At 38.4% G+C, this 13,387-nt stretch overlaps 1 protein-coding gene across 6 annotated transcripts in view; it reads right to left on the reverse strand.

The window, feature by feature from the left end:
• Gdpd4 (glycerophosphodiester phosphodiesterase domain containing 4) overlaps nucleotides 1–13,387 on the reverse strand; it is an 85,860-nt gene that overhangs the window by 44,427 nt on the left and 28,046 nt on the right. For all 6 annotated transcript variants that reach the window (XM_090348476.1, XM_090348475.1, XM_090348473.1 and 3 more), the window contains exons 4-5: nucleotides 9,711–9,804; nucleotides 6,800–6,859 (exon numbers count right to left, since the gene is read on the reverse strand). In XM_090348476.1, coding sequence (XP_090204602.1) covers nucleotides 6,800–6,859; nucleotides 9,711–9,804 — 154 coding nt within the window. The remainder of the gene's footprint in view (nucleotides 1–6,799; nucleotides 6,860–9,710; nucleotides 9,805–13,387) is intronic.

Below are 13,387 nucleotides of genomic sequence, written 5' to 3' on the forward strand. Positions count from 1 at the left end.
AAACAAGAAAATCTAGTAGAAATGATTTAAATAAATATAGGCTACCCACACTGAACAATGATGAGGTAAACAAATTGAACAGACTAATTTCTTACAACGAAATTGTGGAAGCATTCAGGGAAATGCCAACCAAAAAAAGCCCAGATCCAGATGGTTTCACTGCGGAATTCTACAAGACATTTAAAGATGAAGTAACACCTATACTCTTGAAACTCTTCTGAGAAATAGAAGCAGAAGGAGCAATACCAAACTCATTTTATGAAGCTAATATTACTCTCATCCCCAAACCAGGGAAAGACCCAACAAAAAAAGAAAACTACAGACCTATCTCTCTAATGAACACAGATGCAAAACTGCTCAATAAAATACTAGCCAACAGAATCCAGAAACAAATTAAAAAAATCATACAATATGATCAAGTGGGCTTCATCCAACAAATGCAAGGCTGGTTTAACATTCGCAAATCAATTAATGTAATACATCATATCAATAGATCTAAAGATAAGAATCATATGATAATTTCTCTGGACGCGGAGAAGGCATTTGACAAAATACAACATCCATTCATGTTGAAAGCACTAGAAAAAATAGGAATAAGAGGTACATTCCTCAAAATAGTGGAAGCCATATATGAAAAACCTACAGCCAGTATTATACTAAATGGTGAAAGACTGTAACCATTCACCTTAAAATCAGGAACTAGACAGGGATGCCCACTCTCTCCACTTCTCTTCAATATAGTGCTGGAACCCTCGGCCAGAGCAATAAGGCAAGAAAAGGACATCAAAGGGATCCACATAGGGAAAGAAGAAACTAAACTATCCTTATTCGCAGACATGATCCTCTACTTGAGTGACCCAACAAACTCCACTCCCAAACTACTAGAATTAATAAACCACTTTAGCAAAGTGGCAGAATACAAAATCAACCTTCAGAAGTCAGTAGCCTTCTTGTACACCAACAATACACAAACAGAAGGCCAAATCAAGAAAATGATCCCATTCGCAATAGTCCCCAAAAGAATAAAATACTTAGGAATATACTTAACCAAAGAAGTAAAGGAATTATTCGATGAAAATTATAAAAGCCTAATAGAAGAAATTAAAGAGGACACTAGGAAATGGAAAAACATCCCATGCTCATGGCTAGGGAGAATCAACATAATGAAAATGGCTATACTGCCAAAACTGATATACAAATTCAATGCAATCCCCATCAAAATCCCAAAGACATTCTTTATGGAAATTGAAGATATAATCCAAAGATTTCTTGTTCCATATGAAAGACCTAGAATAGCCAAAACAATTCTAGGCAAAAAGAGCAATGCTGGTGGTATTACAATACTAGACTTCAAACTCTACTATAGAGCCATAGTAACAAAAACTGCTTGGTATTGGCACAAAAACAGACCAGAAGATCAGTGGAACAGAATAGAAGACCCAGAAATAGAACCATATACCTATAGGCAACTTGTATTTGACAAAGGAGCCAAAGATATACAATGGAACAAACACAGTCTATTCAATTATTGGTGCTGGCAAAACTGGGCAGCCACATGCAGAAAACTAAAAATTGACCCTAGCCTTTCGCCATGCACAAGCACTAACTCAAAATGGATCAAAGACCTCAACGTCAGACCGGAAATCGTGAAATTGCTACATGATAAAGTGGGAGAGACACTGGAAATCATAGGCACAGGCAAAAGATTCCTGAACAGAATCCCAGGGTCACAAACAGATCGGAGAGAGACTCGATAAATGGGACTACCTAAAAATAAAAAGTTTCTGTACAGATAAAAACATAGTTGCAAAAGTAGAGAGACAGCCAACCAACTGGGAAAAGATATTCACCAACAATACATCTGACAAATGTTTAATATCCAGTATCTACAGGGAACTCAAGAAACTAATCCCCCGAAAACCCAATAAACCATTCACTAAATGGGCAAGGGAACTAAAGAGAGACTTATCAGAAGAAGAGATTAAAATGGCAGAAAAACATATGAGAAAATGTTCATCATCTATGGTCATAAAGGAAATGCAAATAAAAACAACCCTAAGATACCACCTCACCCCAACAAGAATGGCCAAGATTTTGAACTCAGATAATGACAGTTGCTGGCGGGGTTGTGGAGAAAAAGGAACCCTACTGCACTGCTGGTGGGATTATAAACTAGTTCAGCCACTCTGGAAAGCAGTGTGGAGGTTCCTTGAAGAACTGAAAATAGACCTTCCCTATGATCCCGCCATACCACTTCTGGGCATCTATCCTGAACAACATGACCCAGGATATTATAAAGATACCTGCTCAGCTATGTTCATCTCTGCACTATTCACAATAGCCAGGCAATGGAAACAACCCAGATGCCCTACTGCAGATGAATGGATACAGAAAATGTGGTATATATACACAATGGAATTCTACATAGCCAACAGACAAGATAAAATAATGGCATTCACAGGGAAGTGGATGAATCTAGAGCGAATCATGCTGAATGAGACAAGTCAAGACCTAAGGAACAAAAGGCGCATAGCATCCTTAATATGCGGTTATTAAATCCAAAGTGTACAAGAGCGAGGACTCAATAACTGCATACCCAAAGCAATGGACATGGTAATGGAAATACAAACATAACTATATAGACAAAAAAAACCTATGACTCTATAATCATAATGTTTTATTTCATAAACTGATATGTTTCTATAACATACAAACCGTTAGCCTAAGTTTGATTAAGTTCTAAATACTAAGTCCCAGAGAATGTAATTAGAGATTTCCTCCTTGAACAATTGTTTGTTAAACTTGTCATTTAAAATATGATGTAAACATAAGCCATATAATGAATGATTGTTGTTCTTAAGGTACTATGTTATCTCTCATCACTTCTACTGTCCCTTGGTTATCTCATATTGTTACACTATCTCACTTTGTTACCTGATATATTGGATATAATTGTATTTGGTTATCTGAAATTGGATAGGGAAGGGGGGGGAACAAGATGAGGGGTGGGGGAGGGGGGAAGGGAAATGGGGACCAAGACATATGAAAGGGTATCAATGTGTGGGAATTAAGGCACCATTTATCTGGCAAATACCATGTAATCCTTCTACTAATTACAATAAAAATATATTAAAAAAAGAAGGCATAACTTTTTAAACTTCCCCCTTCAAATGCAGTGTTTATGTTTCTTTCTAGACAGATACTTCCTTTCCATAATGTAATTTTCTCCCCATTAAGTGTCTCACAAGATAACTCTTTCCTAAGCTTCAAAGTTGGATAGCATCTCCAAACTTTTATAGTCTTCCAGAGAATAAAAAATGAAGTAATACTTCCTTCTTCTACCTTATGAAAATTGTGATATTCAAAATTGTGATATTCAAACTCAATAAAGATATTAAGAGAACTGAAAGATACAGCTGAATTTTTTTAACCTATTAGCAAACCAAAATGCATCACAACATGAAGGTTAAACTGTCAAATTAAGACACACAAGTCTTATACAACACGACACTTTACAAATGAGTTATAGGATATAAGTGATCATAAAGTACAAATGAAGTATTTCCCTTGGATAAATGTGATGTCAAAAATAGCTACTCAAAGATCTGTCATGTTCTGTATCAATAAATTGTTTTTGAACATAAAATGTGAGGTTTTGAATTAATTAAGCAAGCTTAATTGGATAGGTGTTCATTTTTCTCAGGGCATCCATAAGTACAAAGGAAAACGATTACAGGTTTGGTTTTCTTATTGGGTTATTTTGAGAAAGGAAAAAAGTCTAAGTACAAAATAAAACTCTAAGCCTGGAGGAATGACTCTAGCCAATGAACCTCCATGTCTGATAAGTCTAGTTCTAGCTGGTTTACAGGCCTAAGGAAAGTAGGTATCATTGTATGGAATGTTCAATTGCTTTCCCAACTCCAACTCCATTCTTTTGCATTGCCTACAAACAACAATTAGATACCAGAACAGCCTCAGGGCATGAACACTTTGAAAAGGATGGTATGATTTTAGTAACTTACATTGGCAAAAATCCAATGGTAGATCTGAGGGAATGAATTCTTTTTTTTTATTGTAATTAGTAAAAGGGTTACATGATATTTGCCAGATAGAAGGTGCATTAATTCACATACATTGATACCCTTTCACATGTCTTGGTACCCGTTTCCCTCCCCCCCCACACCCCCACCCGTCTTGGTTTTCCCCCCTTCCCTATCAAATTTCAAATATCCAAATACAAATAAATTCAATATATCAGATAACAAAGTGAGATACTATACCAATATGAGATAACCAAGGGACAGCAAAGGAGATGAGAGACAACATAGTACATTAAGGACAACAATCATTCATTATATGGCTTTTGTTTCACTATCCTGGAGGTCCTTTCAATTAGCTTCACATTATATGTCCTTATGTATCAAGATTTTGCTCTATTGCAAATCTCTGCTAGTAGAGCCCAAGGTTTCTACTGATTATGGCGAATGAGGGAAACCATTGAGCCTAAGTTCCTTTGAGTCTGGCTTACTTCACTTAATATGATTTTTTCTAAGTCTTTCCATTTCCTAACAAATGGGGCGATGTCATTCTTTCTGACAGCAGCATAGAATTCCATTGTGTACAAATACCACAACTTGTTGATCCACTCATCAACTGAGGGACATCTAGGTTGGTTCCATATCTTTGCTATGGTGAATAGTGCTGCAATGAACATTGTTGTGCTGGTGGGTTTAGTATGTCCTTGTTTCTGGATGGTTGGGTAAATGCCAAGTAGTGGAATTGCTGGGTCATAGGGGAGTTCTATGTTTAGCCTTTTGAGGCACTGCCACACTGCTTTCCATAGTGGTTGGACGAGTTTGCACTCCCACCAACAGTGTAGTAGTGATCTGAGGGAATGAATTCTAAGGATGTTAGACGACGACGAAAATGTAATTTTAGAGAAGGCTAATTTTATTGGTAAGGTTATACCCATTAGATACTCTGATTTCAGGACATCAGAATCCAAGTATTAGGCATTGATTTATCTAAAAATCTCAACTCAGTATTAGCCTATGCTTAGTGAAATTGGAATGCCAGAAATATCTTCAGGGTAATATGAACAATCCAAAGATTTAAATTTACTGACATGATTGCATCTGTGATCAGCTAACCTATCTCCCATAATGTTCTTTGAAAGGTCTCAAAGAATACTAAAACTATACTTGAGCTCCAACCAGCATCATTTGTGTGTGTGTGTGTGTGTGTGTTGGGGGGTGTCAGTAATGGGGCTTGGGTGCAGTGCCTTGCCCAGTGCTGTTGCTCCACCTGCTTCCTCACAAGTTAATGCTTTATCACTTGAGCATACCTCCAGTCCAGCAATTTGCTGCTTTACTAGAGTTAGGATTCTTGCAGACTTTTATGCTCAGGCTGGTTTTCACCTGTAATTCTGCAGGTCTCAATACCGGAGTAGGCATGAGCCAGCAGAGCTGGAATTCTTTATGAGTCCAGCACAGAGGACAACCACTACAGTATTTTTAAGGATGCTAAGGCTCCTTGAAGGTGCCAGATTTAAGGTGAGAAAGGATGCCAATGAAATGGGCAGAATTCTGCTGTGGCAGAGGCCAACTGGTGGCACTTAACTCATTTGAGCTATATAATCAAAGACTTTCTACACTGGCACAAGCCTGGAATAAATCAGAATCCTTTAATCTTGCTAGTTCTTTATCTTGGTGTGTTAACTCCAAAATAGGTGGTAATATCAATAAGGATGATTTATTCAGTCTCTATGTTGTTCTCCTAGATCTCATGGTTCCAGTTTCCATCTGTTCTAATAACTCAAATATTTCCATCTTACATTTCTCATTTGATTAGGAGCTTTAAGGGCGCACTACCTGGATAATTTAGTATGTTCCCAGAGTTGAGGATATATAAATATGGTATCTACAACCACACCTAAAAAGACTGTTCTTGGTGTTGCTCAAGCCTAGAGCAGAGCAAAAGAAACAGTATACTTGGGTTATGACACAGGGCCACAAAGGAATGAAGCATAGTTGCTAAGGGAACAGTCGACCAGACTCTTTGAGAGAAACCACGTATATCATTTTGGAGAGATTCAAACTAAGGTCAAATGAACCTCAAAGGAGAGATTTCATGAGATAAGATAGGCATTCATGAGATTCTAATAAGGCAGGCTTTAACCATACCACAAGAACTGAGGTCAAGGTTCTCAGTAAAAGGACCGCTTAAAAAACCCACAGTAAAACACTCTGGAGAACACAGCCAAGTTGTGCACATACCCAGATGTCCCTCCTAGAGGACCAGTACCATGCTCTTTATTCGTCCCCTCTTTCCCTGTGCCCCATTCGTGCCAAGGGCAGGGGAAAGGGCCCACGTGTCCTATCACCACTGCAGGCTTCCTGCTTCAGATCCAGCCCAAAGAGGGGATGAGAAAGTTGTAAGAGCAATACAGCTGGAGCTTTGAGCTCTAACCATGAGCTACAATTTTCACCGACAGAAATGAGATTGTTCTTTGACCAAAAAGGAGTGGGAAAGTGAAAAAATTGCCTAAGATTGATGTTAAGTACAGACAGAGCTTCTGAGTTTGACATGAAGAAATCAGGAAAGGTATGGTTTGGAGCCACCTTAGGTTTAGCAAATTTGTTAATTCAATTACAGCTGTTCATTTGATTGTTCATTCAATTACTTTCATTACAATTGTATAAGCGTATCTCTTCACATTAAAGGGAGACCAATGGAAGAGAGGAAAACTGTATAAAACACGTAACACCAAGGAACACATGCATTGTCTCAGGTCTCCTACCTTATGACAGTTGTGCATGTAGAGTTCGATTCTTTCCCAGAGCAACAAAAATCCAACTACCTGAGAAACAAACGAGAAAAGTACTAAGTTTCTGTACCTCAGAATAACTTTCATAGTCTGGCACATTAAATTTTCACACTGAACTTTCCAGTCTCTGGAAGCTTACCATGCTTTGTGTGAGATGCTCTCCAATCCTTGTCACTGACAATTTGTTACCCTCTATTTGTAACTTTCACCAGCACTCCCAGAAAGAATTCATTATTTCCTCTAGGATTTCAAAACCACCACTCTAGTGGGTGCTCTTCCTGAGTTCCGCTTTACCTCCTAACCCCCAAATGGTCTTCACTCTAAGTATTACTCTAAAAGGACAGAGCATGAGATTCATCTTTCCTTAGATTTTCTTTCCTTACTTTCCCCCCATCTTTCTTCCTTTCTTTTCTTCCTTCCTCTTTTTTCTTACCAGTAACGTGGGCTTAGCTTTTTTACTTATTACTAGTGCTCTATCATGTAAGCCACAGCTTCACTTTTTTTCATAGTTAATAGAGATAGGAGTCTCAACTGATTTTCTTGTCTCGGCTGGCTTCAAACTGATCCTCAGATCACAGTCTCCTGAGTAAGGAGGATTACAAGCACAAGCCTTCAGTGACCTGCTCCAAGTTCTTTCTTGGGGAGCAAAATGTCTGATGTTGTAGCTGTAGTTAATGCCAAGATATGATCAACAAATCTCAGATTTAAGTCTAAATCTAGCCAGTCATCAAGTTAGTATGGAAGGTGAAACTACAGAGTCTTCAGATGACAGGATATTAACGCCAGGTTGAACACATAAAAGCACATTTTAATTCAAGTAATTTCACGTGCCTATTAAGAGATAATTAAATACTATCTTTCTCATTTGTACAAAGGAGCAGCAGCTCAGGGGAGACATCACATGGGCAAGATTACAAAGTCACATAACCACAGTCCTTTGTCACTGCTGCTGTCATTTTTTGCATGTATGCAAGAAGAGGTAGCAACAGTTGACAGTCTGTTAAAATACAAGATTAGTGACAGACATTCCTACCTTAGAAATGAAGAAGATCATTTTCCTGCTAATTGTTTATCAAAGGGCTAACAATCCAGTGGCTGCAACTTGGCCACATATCTCCATTTCTCCGATTAAAAAAGTAATTTCCTAATCGTTCTCTCTGCTGGTAGCTTCCATCCCACAGCTTCCTGAAAACATAAACCTGTTTTTTTTCTTTCTTATCTTCCAGCCTTCTCAAATCTACCTCAGAGTCTCCATTATTTGTCATTATGCTCTGAGCATTAACAAAATATCTTCCATTTTTCTTTCTCGCTACTTCTCATGGTATGTTCCTTTAGCCCAGAGTGTTCTTCCAGTCCTTAACTGTATGTCCAAATCCATTATCCCTTAGATCTCACTCTAGTGAGATGCTTGAGTTTTTTGTTTGCTTGTTTTTGTTTTGTGCTGGTATCAGGGCTTGAGCTCAGAAATCTGTGCACTGTCCTTTAGCTTTTTTTTTTTTTTGCTCAAGAGTAGTACTTTGCGGCGGCTAAAGCCACACTGCCACTTCAAGCTTTTTGCTGATGAATTGTAGTCACATGGACTTTCCTGCCCAGGCTGGCTTTGAACTCCAATCCTTAGATCTTATTCTCCTGGCAGGAGCCATGGTGCACAGCAAGATGAATCTTCTTGGCTACAGCTACCTCTTACTTCCCTGAATTCCTGCAGATCTTCACTTAGACCTCTCCAGTGACAATTTTACTGTGCTACCTGTGTTATTTTTGCCCAAGATTTAGTTGCCTACTCGATTTTAAACAATGAATGAAGGCATAATTATAACTTTGCATGTGCCAGTAACAGGACTTGAACTCTATGCCTCCCAACTCCTGCTTAGCTCTTTTTTGGTCAAGACTAGTGATCTTCTGGTTTTGCATGGGTAAACTGAATATGAAGAGTCCCACAGATTTCTCTGCCAAGGTGACTTTGAACTGTAATCCTCAGATCTCAGGCTCCTGAATAGCTAGGATTATTAGGCATAAGCCAACAGTGGTTGGGCAACAACTGTAATTTTCTATCTTATACCTGTATATATGGAATGTCCTTCATGAAAAGTTGCTGCATTTCTTTTACTAATATCTATATACTCAGTACTTATTACAATGTTCTCCTCATATAACAGTTAATAAATCTGTTGAATTAACAGTGGTGCTGTGGCTCAAAATGGTAGAGTGCTGGCCTTGAGCAAAAGACCTTAAGGACAGCACCCAGGCCCACAGTTCAAGCTCTACAACTAACCAAGAAAGGAAAAATGAACACAATTGGCAACAGATGTAGGAATCAGTTCTTTTTCCATTCGATAGGAAATCAGGGGTCACAGAATGATGCAATCAGAGGAAAGTATTTGCCCTACATATGAATGAGAAACTCAACTGTTAGAGTTATCCTCCTCTTATATTTCCATTTCCAGAGTTTTCTCTTGCATGGTGTACTCTTCTCATGCAATTTCACACTACCATATCAGGCAACAAAACGAGAGGCACACTATTTCCCAAGGACTTTTGTTAAAACATAACTTTGTGTTTCAGTTCAATGACTAACTGAACCCAGAAGGACTGCTGATGTGAAGCTGTGGGTGTCCAAAACCACTGGGTAAGTATGAAACAGGGAAATAGATGACAGGGACCCTGTCATTCTTTCAGAGGACAGCATTACTCATATACATCCTCTAGAAGCCCTGTCGTCCTCCCTATGTACCTCTGGTACCTAGATTTACAATAGCTCACATAACCCCCAACTCTGCTAAGACCAGAATGATACCAGCTTTGAGGATTCCCAATACTGACTAAATACCATTTCACAAGCAAGAGCAATACCCAGGCCATTCATGAAGTAGAAAGTATTACTCACCATCAACAATGAAGTGTAGGCAGTCAAGGTTCCACCGAAACTCAGCATAACAATGGACCAGTAGAACCATCTTCCTGTTCCTAGATAAGCAACCCTGGGGGAAAAATTGGTTTCCATCAATAAAATACATAAATTAGTGGTAGCATCTGCATCAAGGACAAGACCAGATGGGAATAAGACATAAGAAATGGAGTACAGGGCCGGGAGTTTGGCCTAGTGGTTAAAGTACTTGCCTAGCATGCACAAAGACCCGGGTTTGATTCCTCGGTACCACATATAGAAAAAAGCCAGAAGTGGTGCTGAGGCTCAAGTGGTCGAGCTCTAGCCTTGAGAAAGTCCAAGGACAGTGCTCAGGCCCTGAGCTCAAGCCCAGGACTGGCAAAAAAAAAAAAAAATGGAGTACAACAAGAACACATTTTTGTGAACAGAGCTGTGGGAGCTCTGGGGATAGTCAAGTTTCAGCTGTGTCCTAGGCAATTGGGTACATTAATGAGACTTCTATAAATGGTAGGGCTTTTAAGGTTTTTTTTTTTAATATTATAACCTTCTTTTAAAAAAAATTATAATAGGGCGGGAGTTTGGCCTAGTGGTAGAGTGCTTGCCTAGCATGCACAAAGACCTGGGTTCAATTCCTTGGTACCACATACACAGAAAAGAAACCAGAAGTGGTGCTGTGGCTCAAGTGGTAGAGCACTAGCCTTGAAAAAGCCCAAGGACAGTGCTCAGGCCCTGAGCAAAAGCCCAGGATCAGCAATAAATAAATAAATAAATAAATAAATAAATAAATAAATAATAGAAATATTCTATAACACTAAAAGAGCCATTCCTAAGTTCACTCCTTACACCCATTTTGGCAGGTTTCTCGTCCATGTTCACCTCTCTCTTCTCACATAACTGACATTGTGACCACCATATCAATTGCTCTGTTCTGTGTGAGAGTCCCTTAAGTATCGTAATAAAGGGGAGAAGTTTCAAATGAAGAGAATGCAACACTTATTCACCAAGATTATAGCAGAGAACATCCCTAACCTCAAAAGGAAAAAATCTCACTCCCTTCACAGAGCCCTTCAGAACACTCAATAAGCAGGACCCCAAAAGGAACTCTCCCAGACACATTATAGTAAAAACATTAGACCTGAATATTAAGGAGCTTATCCTTAATGCTGCAAAAACAAAGAAAAAAAATAGAATCGCTGCAGACCTTTCCACTCAAACCCTAAATGCAAAAAAAGCCTGGAAAAATATTATTCATGCCATGAAGACCAACAACTGCCAACCCACACTGATATATCCAGCAAAACTAGCATTTATATTTGAGGGAGAAACAAGAATATTTCATTCCAAAGAGAAGCTACATAAATGTATGCACACTAAACCAGCATTACAAAAAATATTAAATAATCAAGAACAAAGAGCAGAACAGCAGGAATTACCATCAAAAAGCTATCACCTATAAATCAGTAAGCACAAATGAAGAGAGAGAGAGAGAGAGAGAGAGAGAGAGAGAGAGAGAGAGAGAGAGAGAGAGAGAGAGAGAAATACAGAAGGAAAAGTAATGATGAAGAACGCTAACCACTCTCCATAATCTCCCTAGATGTGAACAAGCTGAACAATCCAATCAAAACACACAAAACAGCAGATTGACTTAGGAAACAAGACTCATCAATTTGCAGTCTCTAAGAGACCCACCTCACTGCCAAAGACAGGAAAAAATCTCCAAGTGAAAGGATGGAAAATAATTTTTCACTCCAATGCACCATGCAAAAAAGCAGGAATAGGAATCTTAATCTCTGACAAAATTAACTTCTCAGTAAAACCAGTACATAAGGATGGCCATTACATATCAGTAAATGGGTCAATCCACAACCAGAATATTATAGTTATAAACATTTACTCCCCCAATGTGGCAACACCTAAGCATGTCAAGCAAACTCAGAGTTACAAGACAAGATAGACTCAAGCACAGTCATAGTGGGAGACTTCAATACACCACTCTCACCAAAAGACAGATCAGATCAACGATAAGCAAAAATCCTCTGAGTTAAATGACACCATAGCCCAGCTAGGTTTAACAGACATACACAGAGTCTTCCACCCAATGGCAAAGCACTACACATTTTACTCAGCAACTAATGGAACATACTCCAAAATAGATCATACTCCAAAATAGATCATATAATAATTCACACTAAGAACCTAAGCAGATCCAGGAGGACTGATATAATACCCTGCCTTCGGTCTCATCACAATGGAATCAGACTATTCTAAGCAATATAGTAAAGGGTAAAAAATATTCAAACACTTAGAAGCTAAATAACACACTTCTGAGTAACTCCTGGATTACAGAACAAATCAAAGAATAAATTCAAAACTTCCTAGAATGTAATGACAATCAAGATACATCACAAAGAAGCTTACGGGACACAGCAAAATCAGTCTTAAGAGGCAAATTTACCACACTAGGAGCCTATATTAAAAAGACAGGGGCCGGGAGTTTGGTCTAGTGGTAGAGTGCTTGCCTAGCATGCACGAAGACCCAGGTTCGATTCCTCGGTACCACATACATAGAAAAAAGCTGGAAGTGGTGCTGAGGCTCAAGTGGTAGAGCTCTAGCCTTGAGAAAGTCCAAGGACAGTGCTCAGGCCCTGAGCTCAAGCTCCGGACTGGCAAAAAAAAAAAAAAAAAAAAAAGACGGAGAAGCTCGTGTAAACAACCTAAAGAAGCAATTGAAGCACCTAGAGGAGCAAGAAAAAGTTCAATCTAAAACAACTAGAAGGACAGAAATAACAAAAAAAATCAGAGCTTGAAATAAGATCTACTATACATAAAATTAATAAATCAAAAAGTTGGTTCTTTCAACAAAATTGATGGACCTCTGGCAAGATTAATCCCAAAAAAAAAAAAAAAAGGAGAGGGGAGACTCAAGATTAGAGACCCTACAGGAACAATCCCAGCTGGCATTCAAGAAATTCAGCCCATTATGAATAAGTATTCCCAGGGCTTATATTCAAAGAAACAGGAAAATGTAGTAGAAATGGATGATTTTTTTAAATACACATAGGCTATCCACACTGAACCAAGAAGAGGTAAGTCAACTGAACAAACTGCTTTCATACAATGAGATAGTGGAAGCAATCGGAGAAATGCCAACCAAAAAGAGCCCAGATCCAGACGGTTTCACTACAGAATTCTACATGACTTTTAAAGATGAATTAATACCTATATACTTGAAACTCTTCTGAGAAATAGAAGGAGCCATACCAAACTCATTTTATGAAGCTAATATACTCATCCCCAAATCAGGAAAAGAACCAACCAAAAAAAAGAGAGAGTTACAGACCAATCTCTCTGATGGACACAGACGCAGAGCTCCACAATAAAATACTAGCCAAGAAAATCCAGAAACAAATTTTAAAAATTATACACTATGATCAAGTGGGCTTCATCCCACAGATGCAAGGCTGGTTTAACATTCACAAATCAATTAATGTAATACATCATATCAAGAGTTAAGGTTAAGAATCATATAATTTCTCTGGACACCAAGAAGACATTTGACAAAATACAGAATCCATTCATGTTGAAAGCACTAAAGAAAATAGGAATAGGAGATACATTCTTTAAAATAATTCAAGCCATATATGACAAACCTACAGCCAGTATCATAGTGAATGGAG

The sequence above is a fragment of the Megascapheus bottae genome, chromosome 16, assembly GCF_031878675.1.
Source record: "Megascapheus bottae isolate mThoBot1 chromosome 16, mThoBot2.hap1, whole genome shotgun sequence".
NCBI lineage: Eukaryota > Metazoa > Chordata > Mammalia > Rodentia > Geomyidae > Megascapheus > Megascapheus bottae.